The 18,324-nt window shown below is 49.2% G+C and overlaps 1 protein-coding gene across 1 annotated transcript; it reads right to left on the bottom strand.

The window, feature by feature from the left end:
* Nucleotides 1–1,529: 1,529 nt before the first annotated feature.
* Nucleotides 1,530–10,444, bottom strand: Tmem123 (transmembrane protein 123). The gene is made up of 4 exons (XM_048344041.1): nucleotides 10,215–10,444; nucleotides 3,575–3,850; nucleotides 3,231–3,378; nucleotides 1,530–2,920 (listed from the first exon to the last, which is right to left on the bottom strand). Exons 1-4 carry the CDS (start codon nucleotides 10,321–10,323, stop codon nucleotides 2,896–2,898), a joined length of 558 nt encoding a protein of 185 aa, XP_048199998.1. The 5' UTR covers nucleotides 10,324–10,444; the 3' UTR covers nucleotides 1,530–2,895.
* Nucleotides 10,445–18,324: the final 7,880 nt, after the last annotated feature.

Raw genomic sequence — 18,324 nt, 5'->3', positions numbered from 1 at the left:
AAAACTCCTGCCCAATAGAATAAAGCAGCAGGTTGACTTGGCAGCCCTTTGAGCAGTGGTTTTCAGACCCTGGAGGGCTTGCTAGACCCTAAGAGTGCTTGGCTCCACCCGCGAGCCCTGGCCTTCAGCAGGTCGGGGCTGGGTGGAGCTCGTGCCCCTGCTTGCAAGGGCAACCACACCGGGAGCATTCCACGGCTCTAGCTCTGCACTTGTAGTTCACTGCATCACGTTGGGCTTTTCTACTATGAATTTTCCTTGAATTTAACAGGATGAAGCAAGGCCGAATACTGGAGGGAACGGGGGAAAGTGTGCGCAGGCTGGAGCCGGCTGGCCGCACTGCTCCGGGGTGCGCCTGGGCTCTGTGCCCACCTCCTGTGGGCTGTGGGCAGGCCAGCAGGTGGCAGCAAGGGCCCTGCAGGCTTCAGCATCTTGCAGAGGCGTGGGCCGCTACAGCTGGTGTGAACACACCAGTGGTTCAAATGAGCGGCCAGTGCGAGGACCCGACACCTAGTGCTATTGAAGAAATTACTGATGAGCTCAACTCTGGCAAAATTCCCAAACCGGAGGAACAGTTTCTCTTGAGAGCCGAGGGAAGGATGACCCCTTTACCTAAGGGACCTGACTGACGTGTGCCCCGCGTGAATGGACCTCCTCTCTCGACCTTAAAAGAACAACCACATTAAAATCTTTCAATGGAGAGCAAGTTTTATTCTAAAAATAGATCTCAGTAACAATGAAATACCAAAAGCTAGTCACCTTAATAGAAAAGAACAGTAACAACACCTTGTTTGAATTTTGTCTTGAAAATACAAAATTATGTCATACTGTAATAAACTGCCAACTCTTTGTCTATTTGAATTATTCCTTTTATATATTATCCCAGATTTTTAGACATAGATGTGGATTGTTTTTATCTTCAAGTAAATACATTCTCAAGTAAACACAATTAGGAAGACAATTTATGCTTAGGGCAAATGTGTTTCAAAGCAATTGTTTTGTATTACTGTTTTCTTCAATTTCTGCAGAGTAAAATAATGCACTGAAAATAACAAATTACTTATGTATATATATATAAAAAGTCAAAACTACATTATTTTCAACCCAAAAAGCAAGAGGACATTTTCAAGGCAAATACTGGCACTCAGTACTGTAAAAGTAGTTTTCTTTCTTCAAAGTGCTACAGCAACAAGTATTCAAAAAACTCCTGAGGCTGGTACTGAAGTCCATGAGAGGCTATACTGAAACTGCGTGGGGAAGGAAAGCACTGGCTGCATAACCAGCTAAACTAGTTACAGCAAGTTAGTCACAGACAACTTACTGAGTTTCAAATCAACCCAGACTACACAAGGTTTATACCATTTCCTGCATAGCCATGGTGAACAATTTTTATCCTGTCAATCAACTAGTCATAATGCACAGCAGGTAGAAATGATCTTTTCACATCAAAATCTTGCTATCTGGCATCCTCTCCAAGCCAAAAGCTGATGGCAGAAGTTAACTTCTGTTTGTTTTTTTTTTTTTTTTTTTTACTAAATGTAGGTGTATATGCACCAAGACATTTTTGTTCATTTTTGCTTTCAGAAATTGGTGTGGTTTACTTTGGCCCTCTAGGACAGAAACATTATCTTAGTATTTAGTGAGTTTCCCCTTTTATTAAAGCTTGACCCTGAGTTTGAGTGCTGGAATATAAACTGTAAAACTGTGAAAACGCTGCAACAATACATTGGTTAGCACTGGTGTTTCTGTAATACTGTGCTTTTTCTCTTAACATAGTGCATCTGAAAGTACCTCCTATCCCCGATAGCAAAGGAGGAAGAGGAGTTGTCTAGGGGATACCCAGGTAAGCAAAGTTTCTATCTAAAATAAGAATTTACTCAAAAATAGATGTATAAAATGTCATTTCCCCATGCCCAAGTGAAACTACAGTGTACTCAAATGCAGGTGTGCAAGCTGGGGAAATCCTTTTGGCTCTGCTTTAGTAAACACAGCTTTCATCTACAGTTCTGACAATCTACAGCTCTAAATATTGTTTAGGAAATCAGCTAGGGCTTTTAAAAAAGTTAGGTGCTTTTACATTCCATTAACATTTTCTAAAAATTGAAAGCAAAATTCACTAAATATAAAAATAAAATAGAGATGTGAATATGAAAAGCAATTTCCAGTGATAATATTTTCACAGTAGCAAATAATTTGCAAAGAGTGTTTTCCTATAATACATCTTACAACCAAATCTTTATAGCACTATCATATATTTTGCCTAAATAACATTGAGATTTGCCTGAAATACAGAGGGGAAAATAATCTAACAATGAAAGCTCAAAAAAGTTAACAGAAATGCATATTCTTCAAATGTAACTAAAGAGTGTCTAATAGAGCAAAGCAAGTGCATTGTTTGGGGTTTTATTTGAAGAGTGTATTCTGCTTTTAGGTGAGTTACTAGACTGTAAAAACATCATGGTGCTTTCTTGCGTTAGACTGTTGTGTGGCATTAGGAATTAGAATATATCCAGCTCTGGAAAGCTGGGAGTTCCCTGTGTGAACAAGAAAGGCGCAAAAGATCCTAAATGTTGTGATAAGTGCCTGACTTGTGGACCCACTTGGAATCCTGCCCTTTGAGGTCACCTTTTAATTATTGGTCCCATGTGACCAGGGCCACAAAAAGAAAAAGACAGAGGTCTTATCTTAGCATGTTTGTCCAAAGTGAATCTAATCAGTGTATAAATTATGTTATAGTAATTTAAAACCAAACCTTTAGGAATGAGGAATCCTCATGCACTTATGTAATGCACTGCACAATGTAAGCATGGCCTCTTACATTATTTTCAATTTAAAGTAATAACCGAGATTAGTTGATAGAGCTGCAGTTTTTCTCCTTTCCTTGGTCCATGGATTTCCTTAAATGATGGCATCATGCTCGTCACTGTAATATATAAGAAGTGAAAATAACTTGGCTTTTTGTATTTGTATCAAAACTACAAAGTACACAGTAATGTTGGAACAATTTCAAGCTTTATCATCAAAATTAATTGTGTCTAGTAAGTATAGCATAGTGGTTAAGACTGTCAAACAGACCTGCACTCCGACCTCTACTGACTTCACTAGCTAGCTATCTTCTAAAACCCTCCAAAGAAGTGCCTGGCCCAGACTTAGTGGTATTTTTACCACTGTAAGAGGACCATCCCGAGTCTGCGTGCCAGCCAGCACAGGACAAGTGGCTAGTGAAAACTTACATGGTTCTATACCGAATGCCTCTTCTTGAGTAATATATTTTACATCCAATATAAAGAAGAGATAAGACTCCCAGTGTTAACACGATACCACCAACAAAGCTGCCAGTATCAAATTTTGATCCTTTATTTTCTTCAGAACGAACAGTTGCTGTGACAAAGAAAACAAAGCAAAAGAGGCATTAGTATATTTTAATGTTGTAGTTAAAACTGAATTTCTGTGTAAGAACAGACTAAATTTCCCTTTGTTCCAAGAGTTTCTATATTCATTTTCACAGAATACAGCGATGAGCTACATGTGCCTCTTCACAGCTTACTTGCAGCATAGAAAAAGCGGGAAGACGTACTTGCCAGAGGTCCTGGTAGACTACTGTGGGTGGTGGTCACTGAGGCGGTGGACATCTTGGTTACGTTCTGTGCAACACTTGTTGCTCTGGGTGTGGACTTCATGGTCGTAGAAGTCACGTTTGTTGAGAGCTTTGTGGTTGCCACTTGTGGAGTTGCTGTGGATTTCACGGTAACAAGTGTCACATTGATTGAGACCAGTGGAACTGAAGTTGTTGCATTTACAGTGTCATTAGATCCACTTGTGTGGTTGGAAGGCACATATAGAGTAATATTTCCTGAAAAAAAAGGTCGGGAAACAGTAAAGCTGGTTGCTATGGCATAGGGAAGAGCTAGGTATTATTTATTTTAAGTCATGATTAATGAATCTCCCATATAAAACAGGCATTTTGGACTTGCAGAGTTTTCAACCATGGAAAACTACAAAATGTCTGTGATGATACTTCATTTCCTCATGAACTGGGGGAAGTTGTTTATACCTTACGAAGCATCAACTCACTTCCTTCTCGGTGTTAGAAGCACCAGCCAAGCATGCAAACCAAGCAGTCTTGAGCCCCTGAGTTCAAACCCTAGTTCCAGCAAAACAAAACACGGTCTTTTTAGTGCTGGAGGATACAGAGGTCACCGTGTCCCCTTGCCCCCGTTAGCCCTCAATGCCTAGGGCAGGCCTGGGCCACCAAGGAGGAGTGTTTCCACTCACTGTTAAGTTTGGCATTACTCTGCACAGAAATTATACCCCACGAAATATTCAGTAAACGGAATACTCTTAATACTGTAGACAGTGAAGGTGGGAGCCCCTCCAATTTTATTTATTTTTTGGTCCATCATCGAGCTTGAACTCAGGGCCTGGCCACTGTTGCTCAAGGCTAGTGCTCTAGGACTTTGAGCCATAGGGCCACTTGCAGTTGTCTGGTACCTAATTGGAGATAAGAGTCCCATGGACTTTCCTGACTGCGCTGGCTTTGAACCGTGGTCCTCAGATCTCAGCCTCCTGAGTAGCTAGGATGACAGGCGTGAGCCACTGGCACCTAGCTTCCAAGCCTATTTACTTTTTTTGTTATAAAGGTGACATACAGAGGAGTAAGTCACCCTTTCCCTACTGTCTCCCAGCCCAATCTTTATATTGAATTCCTAACCCGCGGTATTTTCCAGACTAGGGCTGCCTTACTGAGAGAAGGTCTTTTCCCACATCAGGTTCCAGCAGGCTATACTTCATGGTGGTACCCTTATGGAAAGGGAATCGTTATAGATAACAAATACCATGTGAAGGGAAAGGCCAGGACCACAGGGTACTTCTGTATGTCAGCAAACACCACAGTCACAAGCCACACACAGCAGGCCACAAGGTGCTGCCCGCCCCACGCAGGAGGAAGCAGCCATGCTGAGACCTGGTCTCCCATTGTGGTTTCGAGCCCTGGGGTGAGAAACTCCGTTGTCTAGGCCTCCCGTTGAGTTTGCAGTGCTTTATTCAGGTGGTTATAGGAAATGGACCCCAAATGTGTGTAACGGTAAGACCGGCACAAATGACTGTCAGCCTCTGTTAACGATCACCTGAGGTTATCTGTAGACTCCAGAAACACAAGGCTGATCAATTCCTGCTTTTATTATCTGATACCACAGGAACAAAGCTGCAACAGCAGCACGCAGGCCGCCCAAGGCGTGGCCCTTCCCTGCAGCCAGGGCTCAGCCTGCACCAGGCACAAAGGGCGGAATGTTGTGGGGCAATCCACTCTGTTCTCCATTCCTGTTTTGTGGCAAAACTGCCTAGTTCCTCTATGGTCTACTGAGTTCTACCAGACCTGAGATGTCTTTTAGGTCCACTGTGTCTACGGCAGGAGGTCTTGTCAGTTCACCCATTTGCTTGCTGGGAACTGTGGACAAATTGCCTGCCTGCTCCAAGGTGCGTCTCTGAAGTATGACTGCCTGACAGGATGGGGCACTGAGCTACTGAGATGACCGCGTACGCCACGGGCGAGAGCAGGCCTCCCCACACTAGCCAGCCATCTTCCTCTTCCAGCATGGCCAGGGGACCAAGAAGCACCACATATAGCACCGTGTCTGGATTAGTCCAGAGTCTTAGTGTCAATACTGCTGTGTTGAAATAACTTCCCTTATTCTTATAAACAAGCCCCCAAATACCCAAGGGCCATTTTCTCCTCTTCAATCTAAATATTTCATAAGGCAGCAAACATATACCTAAACCAAGCTGGAGTATACATCCAAATTCGAAATCTCAAAGTTATTTTTAAATACTTGGTGGTTTTTAATTTCCTCTTACAAGCTGTCGAAAATAGAGCTATTTTAGTCATGGGCCATAAACTGCCAGTGTTATTTTGAGAAGTCTATGATACTAAGCTTGGTTAGTAGTTTAAGTGAATTACAGAATAGCTACTTTTATGTGGGATTCTCAAATCTTTTTTTTTTTTCCCCATACTGGGGTTTGAACTCTGGGCCTTAATACTTGGTTGGCTTGTTCTACCTCTTGAGCCACGTTCATCTCCAGCCTCGTTTTTTTGCTGGTGATTCTGGAGGTGGAATTTTGGAGATGATTTTGGAGATGGAGTTTAGGCAGACTTTGAGCTGGCTTTGAACTCTGACCCTCTAGATCTCAGCCTCCCGATCCCTAGAATTATAGGTGTAAGCCACTGGTTGGTCCCTGGCTGGGAATTTACTTTCTTGCCCAAGTTAGCTTTGAACTGCAATCCTCAGATTTCAGCCTCCCGAGGAGCTAGGATTACAGGTGTGAGGCACAATCTGGCTTAGAATAAAAAAACAAACAAAACAAAACCCTACAAAAATATAGATTTGGGCTAGGAATGTGGCTTAGTACTAGAGTGCTTGCCTAGCATGTGTGAAGCCCTAGGTTCGATTCCTCAGTACCACATAAACAAGAGGCAGAGTGCTAGCCATGAGCAAAAAGAAGCCAAGGACAGTGCTCAGGCCCTGAGTCCAAGCACCAGGACTGGCAAATAAATAAATAAATAAATAATAAAATAAAATCTAAATTTATAAAAAGAAAAAATGAAATCTGGGCCTTTTAAGGAGGGTCATCATAATGAAATGTTTACTTCCTGAAAAATCAAATATTATGAATTATTTAACTTATTCAATTACATTAATCCTCTTAATATACATAACATGTATAAGATGATTAAAAACTAGCTGGGTGCTGGCGGCTCATGCCTGTAATCCTAGCTACTCAGGAGGCTGAAATCTGAGGATTGTGGATCAAAGTCAGCCAGGGTAGGAAAGTCCATGAGAGACTTATCTCCAATTAACCACCTGAAAACTGGAAGTAGAGCTGTGGCTCAAGTAGTAGAGCACTAGCCTTGAGCTGAAGAGCTCAGGGGCAGTGCCCAGGCCCAGAGTTCAAGCCCCACAACCTACAAAAGAAAAAAAAAAAGATAAGAAGTGAAAGTAAGACAATCATTGAACTCTGAGAGGCAGTGTAGGTCTGATGAAGCGCCTGGAGCAGGTCTCTGCTGGCCTCAGGCAGGACTCCTCTCCCAAACTCTCAGGTCTGTCCACTGACTTGTGGGAAAGAGGAAGAGAGGGCTGCAGATTAAGCTGCATAAAACCCGTCAGCAGAGTTGATGAGCTGCTTACCAGAAAGCAGTAAATGTAAATAAATGCTTGCCCAAGGTCTGTGAGCCATTTCTGGGAAGTTGGCTAACTCTAGGAGGGTGTGGGAACTCAAGGCAGGAGAGCCAGCCTTGCCACTGGCTCCAGGACTGAGGGCAACGCTATGGGAGCAAACCCTTAATTTGTGGGAAAGACACTAATTCCAGGTAGATAATATCAGAATTGGCACGAATTACAGGAGATCTGCAGGGAAAAGTTTCCCAGATCTTGTCTTAGCTGGCTATTCATTATAAGAACTACACCTATATTTTCTTTCTTGGCCTCCTTCCCTCCCTCCCTCTCCCTCCCTCCCTTCCAAGACTGGGACTCTGACTTGGTTATCTGATGCTTTCACTCAATGGCTAGTGCTCTACCACCTGAGCCATGCCTCCAACCCCTGTATTTCCATTATATCCTACTAAAGGGCCAAAAAATGTTGAGAAAATTTCTACCATAATGCCAAGTGTTCAAAGGTACCAGGTGGGATACCCAAGCGGTGTGAAAACCCTTCGGAGGCAGACAAGACCCCTTGCCCACACCTTCCTGCTGCCTTGTCTGCCCAGGAGGCCCACCCCCGCCTTTCTCCTTGCTGGGACTCATTTGTGTGTGTGTGTGCTTAGCTTCCTCTACCTGACCGGCAGGCCCCTCATGCAAGCCGGTCATCCATGCCTCTGACTTGCGCCTCCTTCCTCCCAGGCCAGGCAATGCATTCTTGTTTAGGCGTCACTGGTCTCAAATGAGCTCACAAGTGGAGCAACCGCCACAGGGAGACTGGGAGGCAGGCACGTGATGACGGCACGCAGTAGGTCAAGTAGCTTGCCTGGTGACCCTAGTCAGCAAGGAGAAGACCCAAGACTTGAACTTGGGCCAGGGCACCATTATCCTGTCAGTCACCGGGGGTAGCAGTGCCACAAGGTCACAAGTCCTTGGTTGGGATGGGTGAGTTCACCTTTGCCATGATTTTGGCTATAAGTGAGAAACTGTGGCTAGAACAAAGTTACCACAGACATGCTCCAGATGACTGAGTATTTCATAAACTTTAGGCTGGGCTTGTCCAAAATCTTTGCATGTTCCACGTCCTACAAATGTACACAAGAGACACTACCAGAGGGTTTCCTCACCTTCAAACTCACACAGGCCACTAACAGAGCTAACAACATGCTCCGCGTCTCGGGCAGGCCGGGCAGGCCGTGCTGTCACTCAGTGACGGGACTTGAGCCTAAACGCAGACAATACGTAGCCCGTAATGTGCAGCTGCACATTTGAATCTGGTCATTAGCAAGATCAACGCACCACAACAAAGAGAGATTCAGTCAGCAAAACAGCCATCTGCTCAAATGTCAGCACAAAGAATTCCCCAGAGATGACAACTGTACAGTGCAGTAACCTAGTGAATGGTTTGAATTCATTGTAAAAGGCGCTAGATAATTTTAATATATTTTCCCTGCAAGACAAAGGAGAAATGCAAACTTTGCAAGTACCAAAGATCTGTATGTACATGATGTTTTATCAGATTCAAGGGCTGTAATCAACAGAAGCAGCAAGAAAATGTATTTGCTGCATGCCAGTCACTGTTAAGTGCACTTCACATTTCTCCAATATTTCTCATGCAGTGTAAAGCAGTGGGGCTTGGTTTGGTCCACAAGCTATAGATGAGAAATCACCCAGATTAAGCCACACTCATGGGCTGTGCTGAGACAAGACACCTCTGATTCCACCAGCCGGGCTTTGGTCACTCGATTTTCCACTTAGCATTTTGTGCTTTAGTGATGAAACCCCACCTGAACGCTGGAGTCCACCTGAGTCCACCACTGGGAATTGCTCAAGGTATTGACTGGCTATTGGCATCTTCACGGTACTAGAGTTAGGCTCCAGAGACACACTGATCACAACTGTTGAAGGCAAAACAGGAGCTTCATAGATTCAAAGCTCCAAAGAATCAGACTTAGTTTTTAGGGTGATTTTTTTCTGTTGTATTTCAGTGCTGGGGATTAACCTCAGAGCCCCCAAGATGCTAGCGGGAGCTCTTAACACTGAGCTACATATCCAGTCTATTCTTGCAGTTATTTAGCTGTGCCACTTTGTAACAATCTCACTAGCCCTGGAGTCTGGAACTGTTGCTGGCTTTTTTGAGAAGTCTGAGGCACCTTCTCTTCGTCTGGTTTCAAGGTGACACAAATGCATGCAGCTTCAGCTGCTGATTCTGGCTCAGGAAATCAGGGCTGTGTTACACTGGGGCATTTCCAGTTTCCAAAGAGCATTAACCTCTAGTGACACGTTCCTAAACAGAACATGGGAGTGTTAAAATAGGACCAAAAAAAAAAAAAGTAAAAATCTGTGTTATGAGGTCAGAAGAAAGACAAGGGAGGGCCCTCCTGCTTTCTCCAGTCAGTAACTCCCACAAACCTTGGGACGACATTAGCAGCCAGGGACTACAAGACGATCTTACTGATCAATCTGTTCTTGAATGATCTCAAGTTTCGGCTGGCAAGTCTCATTAGCCAGTAGCGCAATTCACACAAATACAGATCGGCAAAAGGGCCACGGTACTTTAATCCACCCAGACCATTTCAGCAAAGGCGGGTTCTGGGCCCGAGCCATCTGGCTAAAGTCACTCATCTCCCAGCGGCACACGGTGAAGACCTTCCTCACTCACGGGGCAACGGACGGGGCTCGATGGGCGCCGGAGACCTCGGGGTGCAGCCGGTTCCCGACCTCCTCCGGAAAGTTCTCGGAGTCTGCGAGGGCCGCGCCAAGAAGCCAACTCCCCTCCGCGCCGGCGGGCTCCGACCCGGGAAGGGCTCCGGGCCCCGGGGACCTCCAGGCCCGCCCCCGCGCCCCGCGCCCCGCGCCCCGCGCCCTCAGCACCGCCCCGCGCGGGCGGGGGCCCCAGCCTCGGGCTCCCCCCGCGCCCCGTCGGCCCGAGCGCTCCACCCCCCCCCACAGCCGCCGGGAACTCTGCACGCGACGGCGCAACTCCGGGCGCCGGGCCCGCGCTCCCTCCCCGGCCCTCGGCCTTACCCGCGGGGCCCGCGGCGTCCAGGCTCGTCCCCAGCAGCGCCAGCAGCGCCCCCGCCAGCAGCGCCCCCGCGAGCAGCGCGGCCCCGGCCCCTCGCGCGCCGAGCTCCATTGTTCCGGGCAGGACGGGGCCCCGAGAGTCCTCGGCCGCCACGGGCGAAGCCGCTCTGCGCACGCGAGGCGCCCGCGTCCGCTTCCGCCGCGCGCGACTCCGGGCGCGGGGCCTCGATGACCAAATAGGGCGCCGAGCCCGGCCGAGGGGGCGGGGCCACGGCGGGAGGGGCGGGGCGGCTAGGGGGCGGGGCCACGGCGGGAGGGGTGGGGCGGCGAGGGGGCGGGGCCACGACGGGGGGCCGGGGCGGTGAGGGGGCGGGGCCACGGCGGGAGGGGTGGGGCGGCGAGGGGGCGGGGCCACGGCAGGGGCGTGGTGGCGAGGGGGCGGGGCCATGGCGGGAGGGCCGGGGCGGCGAGGGGGCGGGACCACGGCGGGAGGGCCGGGGCGTCGAGGGGGCGGGGCCACGGCGGGAGGGCCGGGGCGGCGAGGGGGCGGGACCACGGCGGGAGGGCCGGGGCGGCGAGGGGGCGGGACCACGGCGGGAGGGCCGGGGCGGCGAGGGGGCGGGGCCACGGCGGGAGGGCCGGGGCGGCGAGGGGTCGGGGCCAGGGCGGGAGGGCCGGGGCGGCGAGGGGGCGGGGCCACGGCGGGAGGGCCGGGCGGCGAGGGGGTTGGGGCGGCGAGGGGGCCGGGCTAGGCGGGCGGGGCTATCCGGGGGCGTGGCCCCCGGGCGGTGTCGCGGGGTGGGCGCGGTCGTGGGGCGGGGCGATGGGCGGGGCTGTCTGCGGCGCGGGCGCCGGGCGGGCGGCCCCCCAGGGCGGGAGGCGGCGGCTCGCCGGCGGGCTCCCCAGTTCTTTTTTTTTTTTTCAAAATGGCCAGGCGCCTTTATGACAGTCACCGGAAGTCACGTTTTAACAAGGTCGACTCTCTGTGTACACGGACGGCTACGGTAAGAAACCTTCCTGGAGGGGCTGGGGATATGGCCTAGTGGCAAGAGCACCTGCCTTATATACATGAAGCCCTGGGTTCGATTCCTCAGCACCACATATACAGAAAATGGCCAAGTGGCAGAGTGCTAGCCTTGAGCGGGAAGAGGCCAAAAACAAAAAAAGAAAAGAAACCTTCCTGGAAGTCGACGAGGCCAGTGTTTTCCCAGGTCACAACAGACAGTGACTAAGTATCTGGAAATTTCTCTACAGCCGGCGTTAGTTTCCTGTCAAATGGGCCACGCGGTGCCAGCCGCGCAGGCGCAGTCAAATGGGCCACGCGGTGCCAGCCGCGCATGCGCAGTCAAATGGGCCACGCGGTGCCAGCCGCGCATGCGCCGTCTGCAGACCCTGCGCTCGCCCAGTCGCACCTGTCCAGCAGAGCTGTCACGTTCCCTGCCCTCCGCACGGCGGCCCGCTCGCGGAAGCCCCACGTTTACACCCACGAAGCCCCACGCGGTCCTGCCATCCACGCCGTCTACGGAGGCTGGGCACTGACGCCCGGGAGACGGCGGGGTCGCCACCCGCGGAGCCGGAGCTCAGCTCCCGGGCGGGCTGCGGAGGTTTCGGGGTGGGGGCCGGGGCACCGGCTCCGAGGGGAAGTTGAGGCAGGCCTCCGAAGGGTGGGGTTCCCTTGGACACCCAGAGGTGAGCCTTCCGCCCTCGCCGGGCCCCAGCGCCCACGGGGGAGGCGATCGGCTGAGAGGCGGGGCGCGGGCCGGAGGGCCCAATCCGCACCCGAGCCCCCCAGACACGGAGCCCCCTCCGCACCCGAGCCCCCCAGACACGGAGCCCCCCAGACACGGAGCCCCCCAGACACGGAGCCCCCTCCGCACCCGAGCCCCCCAGACACGGAGACCCCAGACACGGAGCCCCCCAGACACGGAGACCCCCAGACACGGAGCCCCCCGGACACGGAGCCCCCTCCGCACCCGAGCCCCCCAGACACGGAGCCCCCCAGACACGGAGCCCCCCAGACACGGAGACCCCCAGACACGGAGACCCCCAGACACGGAGCCCCCCAGACACGGAGCCCCCTCCGCACCCGAGCCCCCCGGACACGGAGCCCCCCAGACACGGAGGCCCCTCCGCACCCAAGCCCCCCAGACACGGAGACCCCCAGACACGGAGCCCCCCGGACACGGAGCCCCCTCCGCACCCGAGCCCCCCAGACACGGAGCCCCCCAGACACGGAGCCCCCTCCGCACCCGAGCCCCCCGGACACGGAGCCCCCCAGACACGGAGCCCCCTCCGCACCCGAGCCCCCCAGACACGGAGCCCCCCGGACACGGAGCCCCCCGGACACGGAGCCCCCTCCGCACCCGAGCCCCCCAGACACGGAGCCCCCCGGACACGGAGCCCCCCAGACACGGAGCCCCCTCCTTCCCGACGTGGCGACCCGGTTGGAAGGACCCATTCCTTGTCAACCGTTTTTGACAAAGTCCTTCTAAGCACTTGGCGCCCGCGCTGCCCCTCCGGTCTGCACTTAGAGCCCTCCGGGGACCCTAAAGTGGCGGTGGCCAATTCAGGATGGCGCAGACGGAGGCCCGGTTGGTGGTGCAAGACTGGAGGACCAGGGCCATTGTTGTGCGGGGCCTGGGGCTTGAACTCAGGGTCTGGGTGCTGTCCCTTAGCTTTTCCCTCTCAAGCCTAGCTGGCTACGACTTGAGCAACAGCTCGTGTGTGTGTGTGTTCTGGTTAATTGGAAAGAAGAACCTCACAGACTTTCCTACCTGGGTTAGCTTTGAACTGCGATCCTGATGTAGGGCGTTTTAAAGCTGGTAAATTCCCACGTTGCACAACTTTGGCACCTGACCCAGATTTTATTACATAGAGGTGATGTAGCAATTACATTCTCAAAACTCTATTTATGCAAGATAATACTTTGTGATCACAGGGAAATCTTAATCAGTATAGATGTGACAGGTCATAAAGATTAACCAGGGTAATCTGTTCCACGTTTACAAAGACTTCTCTACACTTCCTCAAACATGCCAGGGCCTTCCTTGCCTCTGCGTCTTTGTGCTGGTTCTTCTTGTGAAAGAAATGTGAACACTGCCAGAACCAAAACAGTCACTCATTGCCGCACCCAGCACCGCAAGGTGAACGGGTACCTGAAAGGGGAACTGCATGGCTGGCATGAGAAAGAAAGAAAACACAGAGGCAATCTCAAAAACCCAACGGGGATAGCAGGGGGCACCCGACCCGGAGGACAAAGGCCTCGAGCTCATTTCCCAGGCAGTTTCTTTTATCCATCATGACGTAGTGGTGAGTAAATAAATGTCTTCTCTAACACAAAGTGGACATCATTTTGGTAGAAAAGTAACCCTGCGGCGAATAAGCTCTTAGGCTAAATGCTTGAATCCACTAGCTCCTTTCTTACCTCGGAGAAGGGGTAGGGAGCCAAGCTGAGCCTAAACTCTTAAGCTAACATTCTTGAGCTCACTAGCTATCTCATCTCCTGGTTTGAGAGAGGGGTCAGGGCTGGGGCCAGGGCCAGGGTCTCCTGTGCACTCTCCCTGAGTGAGCTTTTGGATGGAGCCCCGTGGATCTTCAGCCTGCGGTCCCAACATCACCTGGGCCAACCCCACTGCCAGGATGAATAAGTGAAGCTGGCAGGTGACAAAGGAAGGGTTTGTATTCACGATTACCTGATAGCAGCTCACACAAGACTGCCCACGCCCGCACACAGGCACACAAGTGTACACGCCCTTTCCCAGAGATGCTCCCCAGCTCTTCCTCCAGAGTAGCTGGGATTGCGGGAATGACAGGTGAGAGCCACTGCACCCAGCCTTCCACCGCATCTTCTCTCTTCCCTGTGTTTCCTCAGCTCTACCTCTGCCATGCTCTAGATATGCCAAGTCAAGTTCCACTCCGGAGCCTTTGCACTTGCTGCCTTTAACACCACGCAGGTCTTTGCTCTTTGAAAAAGCTCTCCCCCCCCTTTTCTTGGCGCCGGTACTACAGCTTGAACTCATGTTTTCTCCCTTTCCCTCTCTGTCTCTCTCTCTTTCATTGGTGCCACTTCTAGGGCTTGAACACATATTCTCTGTCTTTGTATCTCTACCTCCCCCCTCTCTTTCTCACTCTTCTTGGTGCCAGTACTAGGGCTCAAATGCATGGTCTCATGCACTGGCGTGTCTTTTTCACTCAGAGCTGACACTCTACCATTTAAGCTACACCTCCAGTTCTGGAGATAAGAATTCGGAAGGCTTGTCTGCCCATGCTAACTTGGAACGCTAATCCTCAGGTCTCACATGTAAAGCCTGGTACTTTCTAGGCAGATACTCCTCTGCTTGAGCTATGCCCCCAGTCCTTTCTTATTTTTAGTTATTTTTGTATAGGGGCTTATGCTTTTTGCCCAGGCTAGCCTTGGACTGTGGTCTTCCTATTTCTGCCTCCTGCATACTTGGAATCACAGATACATGCCGCTGTGTCTGGTTTGTTTGTTGAATTATGTGGTCTTGCTAATGTTTTGCCCAGATAAGCCTCAGACCACACTCCTCCTAATCTTTATCCCTGAGTGAGGGCTACAGATATAAGCCCCCTTTACTTCTGCAAGATGAAAAGAGTTACTGTCATGGATGGTGGTTTTGGCTATATACAATGTGATCAATTTTTTTTTTCTATTTTCTAGGCTGCATTTTAATGAAACATGTCTGTGATTTCCCAGCTTTATAGAAACAAGAATGGCAACCATTGATGGAATGCACACATCCTTTGAGAAATATAGACTGTGAAATGATTTACACAATCAAATCCATCAGCTTTCCTCTGTGCTATTTTACAGGGAGATCCCATCCGTCTATATTCTTAAGTGAATTTCACCTCGAGGAGGTAGCCTTAGCTGTAGTCTTTGTGCTGTTCATTAGCTCTCTAGTCAATAGCAGTCCCTTTCACCCATTTCCGTTCCCTGCTTCTCTTATTTCCAGATTTTTTTAAAATTAAATTTTATTGATAAGGTGATGTGCAGAGAGGGTATAGTTACATAATAAGGTAGTGAGGACATTTCTTGTCATATTTGTTACACCCTCCTTCATTTTTCTTTCCCTTCCCCAGTTCAGATAAGCATATATACAATATCCAGTGTACCAGAATCATATACAGTGACCACAGGGGGTACGTCAAAGGAAATTCACCTAGTACATTAAACATTGACAACAGTAAAATCCTCCTGTTTCCATCTCTTGGAGTTCATTTTGCTTAGCCTCATCTTATATAATCATATGTCTGTAGCTTTTGAGCTATTGTGCTCCTGGAAGGCCTATCTTAGACCTTTTTATGTTTATTTAGTAATTGTTTGTTTTTAGAGAGATGATGTAAAGTCGCTGACCAAAACATGTAGAAATACCATTTGAAAAGAAGTTTGTTGCTTTACAGACATGATCTCTACTGTTCTCCCCTCCCCCCTCCAACAACCACACATCAGGGAGACCATGCGCCTTTGTCCTCTGTGCTCTAGGCTTGTCTCGCTCAACATTATTCGTTCAAGATCTGACCATTTCCCTGTGAATGCCATTATTTTATCATTTCTTTTTTTGCCATTAAGATTACCTTTAAGTACACATTAAACAAGAGATTGATTATCTAAAATCAAATGTAACACTTTTGAAAGAGACATTCTAAAATAACTGATTTCAATGACAAATTAAAAATTTACTGAGTAGTCTGATGTCTAAGTTTATCTTGCTGTTAATTTCATTAAACATATTGACTACTTTTTCAGTAGGCAAACACGGTTACTTTAGAGACAATATTTTTTGTTGATTATTCAGTAGAATTCATTATGTTACCTAATATGCACAGAACGGACTTATCTATGAAATTATGTAGGATGTCATGTTATCTTCTCCATATTAATAACCTAATTGTATTTCATATGTGCAAGTAAACTTTATGAGCAATATGCTTTGTTAGCTCTCTCTACTCCGGTTGCTGCTCACCACACAATCTGAGCCTGTTTTAAGAGTTCTTTTTAAAAAATGGATTTACATTCACAAGGCTTTTATCCTGTTTGGGTTCTCCAATGCAAACTGAATTTTCTTCCAGGTGAAAGACATTACACATCTATTACATTCCTAATGTTTCTCACATGTGTGAATTCTCTTAGGCCTGCTAAAGTGTGAGTTTTGGTTGAAAGACTTTCTATGTTTACAAGGTTTCTCACCTGTGTGAATTCTATTATCCATGCCAAGGTCTGTCCACATTTGTTGCATTCATAAGGTTTCTCTCCTGTGTGTTCTCTGATGAACATGAAGGTCTGTCTGACTTCTGGGTGAAAGAACTTCCTCATTTGTTACATTCGAACTTGCCTCTCTTTGCAGCAGCGGGGAAAATCTGAACTGCGTGGTCCGTCCTTCCTCCTCCAGGCTGGGAATCGGCTGAAATGATCCCAGGGTATGGCAGACACCAGAAATCTAGGCCATACCCGTAATGACAATATTCTCCCATGAGCTCCGCGTGCACCCTGGACACGCCATAGATGGTCCTGGGTCTCTGAATACAGAGCTCTGGGGTTGGGTTCCGGGGAGACCTCCTCAGATGACCCGTTGGGCTCTTCAGATGACCTGCGGGGGCAGCCGCCCAGGATGCGGAGCTGGGACGCGGAGCCGGGGCACGGAGCCGGGGCACGGGAGCCGGGATGCGGAGCGGGGCCATGAGGTTTGTTTTCATGAGTTCCAGTCATAGGTTTGAACTTGGAGGCGTTTTTCTAATGGCTACAGCTCTGTTACTTACGGCTTGCTGGTGGTTAATTAGAGATGAGCGTCTCAGGGACTTTCCTGCCCAGGCTGGTTTGCACCAGGATGCTCAGATTTCAGGCTTTTTGTGTAATACTCTCGGTTTTCCATGGGACACTTATCTCCTGGATTGAGTAGATAGGCCATTACAAGGCAGAGGATCTGAACTGGAAGAGAGAGACACAGAGAGACACAGAGAGAGAGAGGGGAGAGAGAGAGACAGTGAACAAATATTTTTAACACTACTCAGCTCCCTAAAATAACAATGCATTTGATATAGGATAAAAGATAAAAATTGAGTTGGTTTCCATGTAAGAAGAGCAAGAGCTATTTCTGTGACCATGGTACAGAAGATAAGGATTTCCTATTTTCTCAAAGAAACTCACTTAAAACCCACAGTAAATGTTTATTCATTGAGAAATAGATGACGGAAGGAAGCTTATAAAGCTTTCTGCCCATGATAATGATCATCTAGCTATTAGTAAATCAGACTTTGTGATGAAGAGATATTTGCATGAGAAAAGAATCAGAGCCTCTCTGGCTTTGAGAGTGAGAGGCTACAAATTATGGAAGCTGTGGAAAGACAGAACAGTGCGCATTGGCCCGGGGCCAGCTCCAGTGTGGCCAAGTTCCCGCCAGTCAGTCCCCGTTTTAGCGGATTGACAGCTCACTGTGCTCTGTGATTAAGCCTTCCCAGGGAGGGCTGACTGGGAGGCTTCCATCCTGCTGCTGCTCCTCTTCCTCCCCCTCTTCCCTCTCTTCTACGTTTACCTTCTGGCTTTAAGTGCCAACTCTGGCCCGTGTGAAGGTAGTTAATTAATGAAAGAGAATTGACTGGGTATCTATTTTTCTTTGAATGGTATATAGTATTCTAGGTGCAAATGAGTAAAAGTAAAAATAATGAGCAAAAGGGATTAAAAATAAAAACCCCAAAACCACGAATGACGAATTCTGTGCACCTATGGATTTTTCCTCTTGAAAGTAGCAGATCAAAGAAGAAAGTTCTAGATGAACAGAAGGTTACTTGTTTTCAGCACCAGGAATTGGACTCATGGCCTTGTACTCACTATTTCAGATACTCTATCCCTGGAGCCACCCTTCTTGTCCCTACCTGCCCTGGTTATGTTGGAAGGAAGTCGGGCTTTTTCACGCCTAGGCTGGCCTGGGCTGCCCTCCTCCTGCTTCTCTGTGTTGCTGGGGTTCACAGGCGTGGGCCATGCTGCTTCCCCTGTAGCTGGGAAGACAAGGGCATGCCACCATGCCCAGTCATTAGTTGAGCTGGAATCTTGTCAGTTGTGGTCTCAAATCTTCACCTCCTAACCTTGGCCTCCCGG

Source organism: Perognathus longimembris, chromosome 3, assembly GCF_023159225.1.
Source record: "Perognathus longimembris pacificus isolate PPM17 chromosome 3, ASM2315922v1, whole genome shotgun sequence".
In the NCBI taxonomy this organism is placed as follows: Eukaryota; Metazoa; Chordata; class Mammalia; order Rodentia; family Heteromyidae; genus Perognathus; species Perognathus longimembris.
Note: the sequence above shows the minus strand (reverse complement) of the source record. Positions and strands in the feature narration are given on the sequence as shown.

Coding starts and splice junctions, on each gene's coding strand:
- Tmem123 (XM_048344041.1), bottom strand. CDS start 10,323: ATGGAGCTCGGCGCGCGAGGGGCCGGGGCCGCGCTGCTCGCGGGGGCG. Junction 3,851..10,214: donor GGACGCCGCGGGCCCCGCGG/GTAAGGCCGAGG, acceptor CTTTTTTTTCAG/GAAATATTACTCTATATGTG. Junction 3,379..3,574: donor TCTACCAGGACCTCTGGCAA/GTACGTCTTCCC, acceptor TCTTTGTCACAG/CAACTGTTCGTTCTGAAGAA.